At 36.6% G+C, this 13,370-nt stretch overlaps 1 protein-coding gene across 1 annotated transcript in view; it reads left to right on the forward strand.

The window, feature by feature from the left end:
- The window catches only part of LOC123556975 (probable phosphorylase b kinase regulatory subunit alpha), a 96,357-nt gene that overhangs the window by 3,900 nt on the left and 79,087 nt on the right, over positions 1-13,370 (forward strand). The window contains exons 3-9 of the mRNA XM_053544560.1: positions 2,301-2,459; positions 3,329-3,545; positions 4,036-4,118; positions 5,025-5,105; positions 5,670-5,810; positions 6,435-6,539; positions 12,846-13,022. Coding sequence (XP_053400535.1) covers positions 2,301-2,459; positions 3,329-3,545; positions 4,036-4,118; positions 5,025-5,105; positions 5,670-5,810; positions 6,435-6,539; positions 12,846-13,022 — 963 coding nt within the window. The remainder of the gene's footprint in view (positions 1-2,300; positions 2,460-3,328; positions 3,546-4,035; positions 4,119-5,024; positions 5,106-5,669; positions 5,811-6,434; positions 6,540-12,845; positions 13,023-13,370) is intronic.

Genomic DNA, 13,370 nt, shown 5'->3' on the forward strand with positions numbered 1-13,370 from the left:
AAGTCATGAGTGTCACATCAACTTATGCTTATTGTTTATGTTACTGAAGTAGTAATTCAGCTATTAATTCTTTTGGCGTTCTCGTTTAACCAGTCTCAAGACTTACATATTTTTATTGTTAACTTTACACCTAAATATCATAACCAAATGCTGATATGTGAACAAATCCAAATAATATCATAAAATCAACTTGAAATTTGCAGATCTTTATAGTCGTTTGAAATATTTATCAAACAAGCGCACGGCTCTATACATTTTTTACCTTATCATGAAGGATACGTAAATGTATAACTGAGAAGTTTTATGAAAATCTGCATTGTAGAAGTCTGCATCAAAATTGTGAATATCCTACTTGTAGAATGAAAAATTGTTTGAGGTCTAAATTTTTCAATCATTGTAGCAAAATGTTGAGGCCATGATTTTCTGTATTTACCTACCAATGTTTTTGCAGGCCCAGATCCAGAAATATTTGAATGAGGGGAGAGGAGGAGCACCAGTTAAAAACAAAGGCGTTACTGCCGAGACGCATAGTGCCTAGTGGGAGTAGGTACTTGAGGGGGCCTTCTGTTTTAGTGGGTCAGGGGATCTCCCCCTGAAATTTTTTGAAATATAGGTATGCAAGGGTGGCCTCTGGTGCATTTTTAGCCCACCATCATCAGATGGTGGGCTATTCAAATCACTCTGCATCCGTGGTTGGTCCATCTGTCCGTTAACAATTTTTCGTTATCGCATTTCCTCAGAAACTACTGGGGGGATTTTCACCAGACTTAGTCAGAATGATGTATTGGTACCCTAGTTGTGTCCCTCTGAAAATCAGACTGGTTCAACAATTTTTGAGTGAGTTATGGCCCTTTGTTTATTTTTATAATTTACATATATTTATTTAAGGAAAAACTTTGAAAATCTTCTTGTCCAAATCACAAAGACTAGGGTTTTGATATATGTAATGTAGCATCATCTAGTGGTTCTCTACCAAGTTTGTTCAAATTATCCCCCTAGGGTCAAATATGGCCCCGCCCTGGGGGTCACATGGTTCATATAGACTTAATATAGGGAAAACTTTTAGAATCTTTATGTCCATAGCCTACAACATTCAAATTTGGACCACATGACATTGTATAGTTTTGAGTGGCAAGATGAACCTTGACATGAGTTGACCTTGATCTTGACCTAGTGACCTACTTTCACATTTCTGTAGCTTCAGATTTGGACCACATGCATAGGTTTGTGTACCGAAACAGACTTTGACCTTGACATTGACCTAGTGACCTACTTTCACATTTTTGAAGGTACAGGCTTCAAATTTGGACCACATGCATAATTTTGTGTTCCGAAATGAAATTTGACCTTGATTTTGATCTAGTGACCTACTTCCACACTTCTCAAGCTACAGCCTTCAAATTTGGACCACATGCATAGTTTTGTGTACTGAAATGAACTTTGATCTTGAGATTGACGAAGTGACCTACTTTAACATTTCTGAAGCCACAGGCCTTCAAATTTGGACCACACGCATATTTTTGTGTTCTGAATTGAAATTTGACATTGATTTTTACCTAGTACCTACTTTCACATTTCTCAAGCTACAGCTTCCAAATTTGAAGCACATGCATAGTTCTGTGTACCAAAATGAACTTTGACCTTGAAATTGATCTAGTGACCTACTTTCACATTTCTCAAGCTGCAGCTTTCAAATTTGGACCACATGCACAGTGTTGTGTACTGAAATGAAATTTGACCTTGATTTTGACCTTTAGCTAGTCTTAAAATTTGGAACATTCAAATATTGCTCAATGGTGGGCGCCAAGATCACTCTATGATCTCTTGTTTGGTCTAAATTTTGAGGTATAGGAAGGGGGTCCCATACTAGAGGGGCATGGGGCCTCCCCCTTGAAAACTTTGAAATATAGGTATGCATCTGTGCTAAATTTTGAGAAAATATTATTCCTTTGCCAAAATAGTTGGGTGCAGTTTTGATGAGTTTAGGTCATTTCTCAGCTAACTGGAGGAGGGTGGGGGGAGGGGGGCATGGGCCCTCTGGTCCAGGCCCTGGATCTAGGTCTGGTTCATCTTGGAATATAATAGGATGCTTTGACAAATCAGGATTAAATGAAATCCTGCTTGCAAGACCCAGATCCTTAGAAATTCAGGTGATTTAGAAAAAAAGCATTGCATTACTGATGTTCTTTGGTAGGATGTCAATCTGCTGGTATCTCTTGATTAACAGTGTTTACATACCTGCCTTATATTTTCAGAACCTGTCTGTCAGTTCTCATCATTGCATGTGCTTGAATTTTCAGAATCCAGTGACAGGTTTATTTCCTGCTACAGAACATAACAGTCACGCCTGGGTGCGAGACAATGTGTATTCAATACTTGCTGTATGGGGACTCTCCCTGGCATACCGGAAGACGGCAGACCTTGATGAGGATCTAGCCAAGGCTTATGAACTAGAGCAGGTATAGCTATCATGATTATTGCTCTCACTGTGGCAAGATAAATATAACCTACAAATGTCATCATGTGCACTTATTCATTGCATGATGTTTTGAAGTGTAAACATTTGTGAGAAATATTTAATATTTTATTATACATGATCCTTTACAGGTTAATACAAAAATATATCATATATTTTGTCTTTTAATACATGTATATAACATTGACAAACCAAATAAGATGTAATTTGATGAAATTCGCTATTCTTGCTTTGAGGAAACTAGAACCTTACCCGGATTTAATTTTGATTAGTACTTACTAGAATTAAACAACCTACATTGAAGAATATTTGGCTGTTAAAAAGTTGTTTCATGATCAAACTATATTACTTATTCTTAATCTAGATATATCAGTGTATTGACAATTGATTAAATTGATCAAGTGAATGATATAACAATACAGAATTTTGGAATATTGGTACAAACAAAGGAAAAATCCAGAAAATAAAATCCCAATGAACAGCTAAAATTTTGGTTCATTTCGTCTTTAAAAGTTGAAATTCTTGAGTTCATATTCCCATGAAATAGCCATTTTGGACAAAATAACTTTCTGCCCATGGAATGAAATGGGCAATATCGGGTAATAGTCCCCTCTAAGGAAATTAATAGGATTTAAGTGTAAAGTATAAAACATGGCTTTCTGTTTATTATACTGTGTTTTCAAGGCAAGAAAAGTTTCTCTTGAATAGATCTATTTTTTCCCCGACATAACTACTGCTTAAGAACCTTAGATTTGTCAGTTTATATATTGATACAAATTTTTCAATCAGTCATGGCCCTTTGCTTATAGAATTTATTAAAACAATAGAATAATTAAGTACATTGTTACACAGTCTGTTGTGAAGTTGATGCGAGGGCTGATGAGAAGTATGATGCTACAAGTGAACAAACTGGAGAAATTTAAGTTGACACAGTCTCCGAAAGATTGCCTGCATGCCAAGTACAGCAGTGTGACTGGCAAGCCTGTGGTCGGCGACAAGGAGTGGGGTCATCTTCAGATTGATGCCACTTCACTGTATATACTCTTCCTGGCACAGATGACAGCAGCAGGTAAAACAAACCAGAAGAGATGTTGCAATTTTCTGCTTACATCTTTTCCATATTATTCTTTATTTCATTAAGCATCTGAAGTGTCAGAATTCAGGAGATTGCAATTTTCTGGCAATTTTGCTGTAACAGTTACTAATAAGAATCTGGAGAAAACTTAATCTGAAATTTTAAACAATTGGGTTATGTCCAGTGATTTACTACTCATTATAGATACATCTTCAACTTTTCATGTTGCAACCTATTTCATTGTTATTAATTTTCTAAAACATACATTTTATTTCTGACATGGTTGTCGTAGGACTTTTTAGATTCACCAACATTTATTAACATGCATTGGGAACAAGCCAGATGTAATTTACCGAATTTATGTTGGTGGCTTTTTCAAGATCAGCACACTTTTACATACATTACAAAAAGTAAAACTCAAATCTACATCAGTGACATATTTTGACACATTCATTGTTATTCTTATTTCTTTTCATGGTTACAGGTCTACAAATAGTATATACACTAGATGAGGCATCTTTTATACAAAACCTTGTTTTCTACATAGAAACAGCGTACAGAACACCAGTAAGTCATATAACTTTTCAAGAATAACACCTGTGTATAATTAATATTTTCCCTTCAAAGCAGATCAATTTATAGTGAAATCAGTTATATTCGTTGGGGACTGATTTTCTTGGATTTCGTGGTTGAGTCAATTCAGAAAATTTAGTCCCAATGTACAAGCAAAATTTCCATTCATTTGATCATGATTATGTCTCCCACATGTAGTAGGGGAAACCTATTGATTTAGTGCTGTCCATCTGTCTGTCTGTCTGTATGTCACAAAGTTTGTCCATTAAGTCCTGCGACACCTCTGGATGGATTTACACCAAACCAGTGATCATTGCCAAGGCTAGTTATGTATATTGTTGGAATGATATGATTCAGTGGTTTTCCCTAGAGTTATGGATCTTGATTTGTGGTATTTTGCAATTTTTGCGTGGCAGTTAGTGGGAGACATGTTTTTCGTGAAAAAAAGTCTCTAGTTTTATTTTGAAACGCACATGTTTACTGCAAAAACTGTTTGAATTGAAAGCTCAAAATTTTATTCCAAAGGATCTTGAAAGACGTCACAGTTTTAGGAAATTAACCTCTACAGAGTATTATGTTAATCCCTACAGAGAAACTGTCAGTCCAGGTAGGTTGAGCGCAAGACTTTCCAGTCAGGAGGTCGTAGGTTCGGATCCGGGTCATGTTTGTATGTTCCCGCCATTATGATTGACTCGAGACAGTGTGCTTTAGGCTATTGGTCCTCCAAGCCAGATTTATGTGAGAAAGTATATCATTATATGACCACCTACCCCACCTCTGAAAAAAAATCATGGGAAGTTGTCAGTTTCTTGCCCACTAGTAAGGAATAAGTAAAACTTGTTAGTTTAGCTCGGATTTAAGATTTAAATATTTTCATATATTTCCATTGTTCCATTGTAGGACTATGGTATTTGGGAGAGAGGTGACAAAACAAACCATGGTCTGCCAGAATTAAACTCCAGCTCTATTGGAATGGCAAAAGTATAACCCTTTCTTTTTCAAGTCTAGATAAAATCAGTTTTTTCTATACCTGATTTAGAAACAATGCTAACATAGATAAGCACTCTTCATTTGTGGAGTTAGTTAGTTACTTAGTTTTTATGTATTAATATGTTGAAAAGTTAAAATTGGATTTTTTTCAATTGTTATATAATAATATAGTAAGAGTAAATTTAATAAATAATAAGACAGAAATTTATCTGTATGTAAATCAAGCAAAATATATAATATTTATCAAAACTCACTAGTGGTATATATATATAAAGGGAATTCTGGTTAGAGAAAGTTACTGTAAATTCATTTATGTCATGGGGACTTATTTTCACGGGTCTTTTGTTTTCATTGGTCTTTTGTTGTTTTTATACATAGAATTAAATCACAATCAATAAAAAAACATTTCTATGAAATATAAAATACAAAAATTGGTGGTCCCACAAAATAGACATTTACGACTAAACTATGAAATTTTATACAGAAATAAAATGAAATGATTATGCCATATAGTCAGAAGTAAGATGTTTTCAATTCATATTACTTTGTGTGTAGGCAGCCTTAGAGGCTATAAATGAGTTAGATCTGTTTGGAGCCCGAGGTGGACCTGCCTCTATTATCCATGCCCTACCAGACGAAGCCCAGCAGTGCCAGGCTATACTACACTCCATGCTTCCCCGAGAATCTAGCTCCAAGGTAAGCAGTGATCAACAAATACTTAAATACTTGAGATATATGTGAAAAAAGATCTTGTACTTATAAGTTATATTTGAGTAGATATTGTTCAACACCATTTCTTTTGGAAATCTTGGTTATGAGAATGTTTAAATGACTGTACTTTCGGCAGAAAAAAATTCTGCGACCTTTTAAAAATTGATAAGCATATGACGCTTGTAGCAAAGTTTATTCAGACAGGTTTTTAAGAGAAAATGTCAGACTCGGTGTTATGAATTTCAAGGGAGCAAGTCGTTTAGATAAGGACTAGAGGAATCTGAGTAGCGTATCAGTAGGATGTGTTTGATAGAACCTAAATTTTCTTTTATGTCCAAACAAAGTTGCTTTATGTTGTTTAAGTTTTAACTGGCTGTAATAAAAAGGAAAAAACTAAAGAAGAACAATTACTCAGACACCAAGGAAAGTATATAGACCTATGTTAGCATTATTACAAAACGTGGTATAAACTTGCTCTTAAAGTGTTTAAATGTGGTATATAGACAGGTCCTGGAAACATTAAAAATTGCCAAAAGAAATTGCCAAGTTATGTTTTTATAAAGTTTGGAAATTAGCCATATTTTAATAGATTCTTTTCATTATTTACAGGAGATAGATGCTGCCCTTATATCTGTGATAAGTTTTCCTGCCTTTGCTGTAGATGATGTAGACATCATCAACAAAACTAGAGATGAAATAGAAAACAAACTTATGGTGAGTATTTGCCATCATGATTACCATTATTTAGACTAGTGTGCTGATTAGTTAATTTAACAACAAGCTTTGAATCCAGGCTTGTTGGATACTTTGTTTTCACTGGTATTTAAAGTAACTGTAATGTGATAGTTATATGTAGAAGATTTATTGTATTGATGTGCAGACATGAATAAAGTTTTGCCAGACTGACTCTGACCTTTTTTAGCTCACCTGTCACGAAGTGACAAGGTGAGCTTTTGTGATCGCGTGGCGTCCGTCGTCCGTGCGTCCGTCCGTCCGTAAACTTTTGCTTGTGACCACTCTAGAGGTCACATTTTTCATGGGATCTTTATGAAAGTTGGTCAGATTGTTCATCTTGATGATATCTAGGTCAAGTTCGAAACTGGGTCAGGTGCGGTCAAAAACTAGGTCAGTAGATCTAAAAATAGAAAAACCTTGTGACCTCTCTAGAGGCCATATTTTTCATGAGATCTTCATGAATATTAGTCAGAATGTTCACCTTGATGATATCTAGGTCAAGTTCGAAACTGGGTCACGTGCGGTCAAAAACTAGGTCAGTAGGTCTAAAAATAGAAAAACCTTGTGACCTCTCTAGAGGCCATATTTTTCATGAGATCTTCATGAATATTGGTCAGAATGTTCACCTTGATGATACCTAGGTCAAGCTCGAAACTGGGTCACGTGGGGTCAAAAACTAGGTCACTAGGTCTAAAAATAGAAAAACCTTGTGACCTCTCTAGAGGCCATATTTTTCATGGGATCTGTATGAAAATTGGTCAGAATGTTCATCTTGATGATATCTAGGTCAAGTTTGAAACTGGGTCACGTACGGTCAAAAACTAGGTCAGTAGGTCTGAAAATAGAAAAACTTTGTGACCTCTCTAGAGGCCATATTTTTCATGGGATCTTTATGAAAATTGGTCAGAATGTTCATCTTGATGATATCTAGGTCAAGTTCGAAACTGGGTCACGTGCAGTCAATAACTAGGTCAGTAGATCTAAAAATAGAAAAACCTTGTGACCTCTTTAGAGGCCATATTTTTCAAGAGATCTTCATGAATATTGGTCAGAATGTTCACCTTGATGATATCTAGGTCAAGTTTGAAACTGGGTCACGTACGGTCAAAAACTAGGTCAGTAGGTCTGAAAATAGAAAAACTTTGTGACCTCTCTAGAGGCCATATTTTTCATGGGATCTGTATGAAAATTGGTCAGAATGTTCATCTTGATGATATCTAGGTCAAGTTCGAAACTGGGTCACATGCGGTCAATAACTAGGTCAGTAGATCTAAAAATAGAAAAACCTTGTGACCTCTTTCGAGGCCGGGGCCTCCGTGGCCGAGTGGTTAGAGTCGTTGACTTCAAACCATTTGCCCCTCATCGATGTGGGTTCGAAACCTCATTTGGGGCGTAGAATTCTTCACGTGAGGAAGCCATCCAGCTGGCTTACGGAAGGTCGGTGGTTCTACCCAGGTGCCCGCTCGTGATGAAAGTATGCACGGAGGGGCACCTGGGGTCTTCCTCCACCATTAAAGCTGGAAAGTCGCCATATGACCTAAAATTGTGTCGGTGCGGCGTTAAACCCAACAAAATAAATAAATAAATCTTTCGAGGCCATATTTTTCAAGAGATCTTCATGAAATTTGGTCAGAATGTTGACCTTGATGACATCTAGGTCAAGTTCGAAACTGGGTTATGTGCGGTCAAAAACTAGGTCAGTAGGTCTAAAAATAGAAAAATCTTGTGATGTCTCTAGAGGCCATCTTTCTCAATGGATCTTCATGAAAATTGGTGAGAATGTTCAGCTTGATGATATCTAGGTCAAGTTCGTAACTGGGTCATGTGCGGTCAAAAACTAGGTCAGTAGGTTGAAAAATAAAAAAACCTTGTGACCTCTCTAGAGGCCATATTTTTCACGAGATCTTCATGAAAATTGGTGAGAATGTTCACCTTGATGATATCTAGGTCAAGTTTAAAGGTGGGTCACATGCTTTCAAAAACTAGGTCATTAGGTCAGATAATAGAAAAACCTTGTGACCTCTCTAGAGGTCATATTTTTCAATGGATCTTCATGAAAATTAGTCAGAATTTTTTATCTTGATGATATCTAGGTCACATGTGCTCAAAAACTAGGTCACTATGTCAAATAATAGAAATAACTAGGTCATACTCAGTTCAACACTGGGTCATGTGGGGATAGGTGAGCGATTCAGGACCATCATGGTCCTCTTGTTCTTTACAAGTGTCAGATTTTGTCATATGAGGAAACTGTTGGAAGCTGTTGTTAGCTCACCTGTCACATAGTGACAAGGTGAGCTTTTGTGATCACGCAGCGTCCGTCCGTGCGTGCATGGGTAAACTTTTGCTTGTGACCACTCTAGAGGTCACATTTTTTGTGGGATCTTTATGAAAGTTGGTCAGAATGTTCATCTTGATGATATCTAGGTCAGGTTCGAAACTGGGTCACGTGCCATTAAAAACTAGGTCAGTAGGTCTAAAAATAGAAAAACCTTGTGACCTCTCTAGAGGCCATATATTTCACAAGATCTTCATGGAAATTAGTCAGAATGTTCACCTTGATGATATCTAGATCAAGTTCGAAACTGGGTCACATGCCTTCAAAAACTAGGTCAGTAGGTCTAAAAATAGAAAAAACTTGTGACCTCTCTAGAGGCCATATATTTCACAAGAACTTCATGAAAATGGGTCAGAAAGTTCATCTTGATGATATCTAGGTGAAGTTCGAAACTGGGTCACGTGCCATCAAAAACTAGGTCAGCAGGTCAAATAATAGAAAAACCTTGTGACCTCTCTAAAGGCCATATTTTTCATGGGATCTATATGAAAGTTAGTCTGAATGTTCACCTTGATGATATCTAGGTCAAGTTTGAAACTGGGTCACATGCGGTCAAAAACTAGGTCAGTAGGTCTAAAAATAGAAAAACCTTGTGACCTCTCTAGAGGCCATATATTTCATGAGATCTTCATGAAAATTGGTCAGAATGTTCACCTTGATGATATCTAGGTCAAGTTCGAAAGTGGGTCACGTGCCATCAAAAACTAGGTCAGTAGGTCAAATAATAGAAAAACCTTGTGACCTCTCTAGAGGCCATATTTTTCATGGGATCTGTATGAAAATTGGTCTGAATGTTCATCTTGATGATATCTAGGGCAAGTTCGAAAGTGGGTCATGTGCCGTCAAAAACTAGGTCAGTAGGTCAAATAATAGAAAAACCTTGTGACCTCTCTACAGGCCATATTTTTCATTGGATCTGTATGAAAGTTGGTCTGAATGTTCATCTTGATGATATCTAGGTCAAGTTCACAACAGGGTCATATGTGGTCCAAAACTAGGTCAGTAGGTCTAAAAATAGAAAAACCGTGTGACCTCTCTAGAGGCCATACTTGTGAATGGATCTCCATAAAAGTTGGTCAGAATGTTCATCTTGATGATATCTAGGTAAAATTCGAAAGTGGGTCACGTGCCTTCAAAAAGTAGGTCAGTAGGTCAAATAATGAAAAAACGTTGTGACCTCTCTAGAGGCCATATTTTTCATGGGATCTGTATGAAAGTTGGTCTGAATGTTTATCTTGATGATATATAGGTCTGGTTTGAAACTGTGTCAACTGCAATCAAAAACTAGGTCAGTAGGTCTTGAAATAGAAAAACCTTGTGACCTCTCTAGAGGCCATACCCTTGAATGGATTTTCATGAAAACTGGTCAGAATGTTCACCTTGATGATATCTAGGTCAAGTTTGAAACTGGGTCACGTGCCTTAAAAAACTAGGTCAATAGGTCAAATAATAAAAAAACCTTGTGACCTCTCTAGAGGCCATACTTCTCATGGGATCTGTATGAAAGTTGGTCTGACTGTTCATCTTGATGATATCTAGGTCAAGTTTGAAACTGGGTCAACTGCGGTCAAAAACTAGGTCAGTAGGTCTAAAATTATTAAAATCTTTTGACCTCTCTAGAGGCCATATTTTTCATGGGACCTGTATGAAAATTAGTCTGAATGTTCATCTTGATGATATCTAGGCCAAGTTCGAAACTGGGTCACGTGCCATCAAAAACTAGGCCAGTAGGTCAAATAATAGAAAAACCTTGTGACCTCTCTAGAGGCCATATTTTTCATGGGATCTGTATGAAAATTGGTCTGAATATTCATCTTGATGATATCTAGGTCAAGTTCGAAACAGGGTCACGGCGGTCAAAAACTAGGTCAGTAGGTCTAAAAATAGAAAAACCTTGTGACCTCTGTAGAGGCCATACTTGTGAGTGGATCTCCATAAAAATTGGTCAGAATGTTCATCTTGATGATATCTAGGTCAAGTTCGAAAGTGAGTCATGTGCCTTCAAAAAGTAGGTCAGTAGGTCAAATAATGAAAAAACGTTGTGACCTCTCCAGAGGCCATATTTTTCATGGGATCTGTATGAAAGTTGGTCTGAATGTTTATCTTAATGATTTATAGGTCAGGTTTGAAACTGGGTCAACTGCAATCAAAAACTAGGTCAGTAGGTCTTGAAATAGAAAAACCTTGTGACCTCTCTAGAGGCCATACCCTTGAATGGATCTTCATGAAAAGTGGTCAGAATGTTCACCTTGATGATATCTAGGTCAAATTTGAAACTTGGTCACGTGCCTTAAAAAACTAGGTCAATAGGTCAAATAATAAAAAAACCTTGTGACCTCTCTAGAGGCCATACTTTTCATGGGATCTGTATGAAAGTTGGTCTGAAACTGGGTCAACTGCAGTCAAAAACTAGGTCAGTAGGTTTAAAATTTTTAAGATCTTTTGACCTCTCTAGAGGCCATATTTTTCAATGGATCTTCATGAAAATTGATCTGAATGTTCACCATGATGATATGTAGGTCAGTTTCTAAAAATAGAAAAACCTTGTGACCTCTCTAGAGGCTATATATTTCATGAGATCTTCATGAAAATTGGTCAGAATGTTCACCTTGATGATATCTAGATCAAGTTCGAAAGTGGATCACGTGCCATCAAAAACTAGGTCAGTAGGTCAAATAATAGAAAAACCTTGTGACCTCTCTAGAGGCAATATTTTTCATGGGATCTGTATGAAACTTGGTATGAATGTTCATCTTGATGATATCTATGTCAAGTTTGAAAGTGGGTCACGTGCTGTCAAAAGCTAGGTCAGTAGGTCAAATAATAGAAAAACCTTGTGACCTCTCTAAAGGCCATATTTTTCATGGGATCTGTATGAAAATTGGTCTGAATGTTCATCTTGATGATATCTAGGTCAAGTTCGAAACAGGGTTATGTGCGGTCCAAAACTAGGTCAGTAGATCTAAAAATAGAAAAACCTTGTGACCTCTCTAGAGGCCGTACTTTTGAATAGATCTAAATAAAAATTGGTCAGAATGTTCATCTTGATGATACCTCGGTCAAGTTCGAAAGTGGGTCACGTGCCTTCAAAAAGTAGATCAATAGGTCAAATAATGAAAAAACGTTGTGACCTCTCTAGAGGCCAAATTTTTCATGGGATCTGTATGAAAGTTGGTCTGAATGTTTATCTTGATGATATATAGGTCAAGTTTGAAACTGGGTCAACTGCGATCAAAAACTAGGTCTCTAGAACGTAAACCTCTCTAGAGGCCATACCCTTGAATGGATCTTCATGAAAATTGGTCAGAATGTTCACCTTGATGATATCTAGGTCAAGTTTGAAACTGGGTCACGTGCCTTCAAAAACTAGGTCAGTAGGTCAAATAATAAAAAAACCTTGTGACCTCTCTAGAGGCCATATTTTTCATGAGATCTTCATGAAAATTGGTGAGAATGTTGACCTTGATGATATCTAGGTACAGCTCAAAACAGGGTCACGTACCTTTGAAAACTAGGTCAATAGGTCAAATAATAGAAAAACCTTGTGACCTCTCTAGAGACCATATTTTTCAATGGATCTTCATGAAAATTGGTCAGAATTTTTATCTTGATAATATCTAGGTCAAGTTCAAAACTGTGTCACATGAGCTCAAAAACTAGGTCACTATGTCAAATAATAGAAAAAACGACGTCATACTCAAAACTGGGTCATGTGGGAAGAGATGAGCGATTCAGGACCATCATGGTTCTCTTGTTTTTACCTAGTTACCAGCTTGCGTGATGGTATTAAGTCTGTGAGGACACCTAGGTTCATTCTCAATGGGTATATCTCAAAGTTGCAAAACAGTCTCAGTATGACCTTTTACTTAATAGCGACAAAGCAAAAACTGCTCATAAGCATTTGACAATACTGTATTAATACTTTGTGAAACATGTATATTTTACAGGGTAAATATGGTTGTCGGCGGTTTTTACGTGATGGTTATAAAACAGCAGTGGAGGATCCCAATAGACTACATTACGAGCCTTGGGAACTTCTCGCTTTCGAGAAAATAGAAAATATGTGGCCTATGTTCTTTGCTTATTTCATACTAGATGGTCTTTATAGTGGAGACGCTGAGAGAGTAAGATTCTTTCCTTACCTTGTTTGTGAAATGGTTACATGTCTTGGTTTTGACATTTATTTGAAAGATTCTATATTGCATTGCTTATGAATGTGAAATTAAAACAAAAGTATGTTATTGTGCTTTTGGAAATGTTATGTGTTTGGGAAATTTCAGCTTCAACGCTATAATGTGATATATTCTCTTACCTTTGACAGAAGTGTTATTAACTTTTAGTTATGAAGTATTTTGGTCTTTCTGTCTTATCTGTATTTATAATTGCTTATTTGCAAACATTTTACATCATTTATAGATTTAGATGCATAATATGATACAATATGACAACTTAATCACAATGAAACCTTATGT

This window comes from Mercenaria mercenaria, chromosome 5 (assembly GCF_021730395.1).
Source record: "Mercenaria mercenaria strain notata chromosome 5, MADL_Memer_1, whole genome shotgun sequence".
Taxonomy (NCBI): domain Eukaryota; kingdom Metazoa; phylum Mollusca; class Bivalvia; order Venerida; family Veneridae; genus Mercenaria; species Mercenaria mercenaria.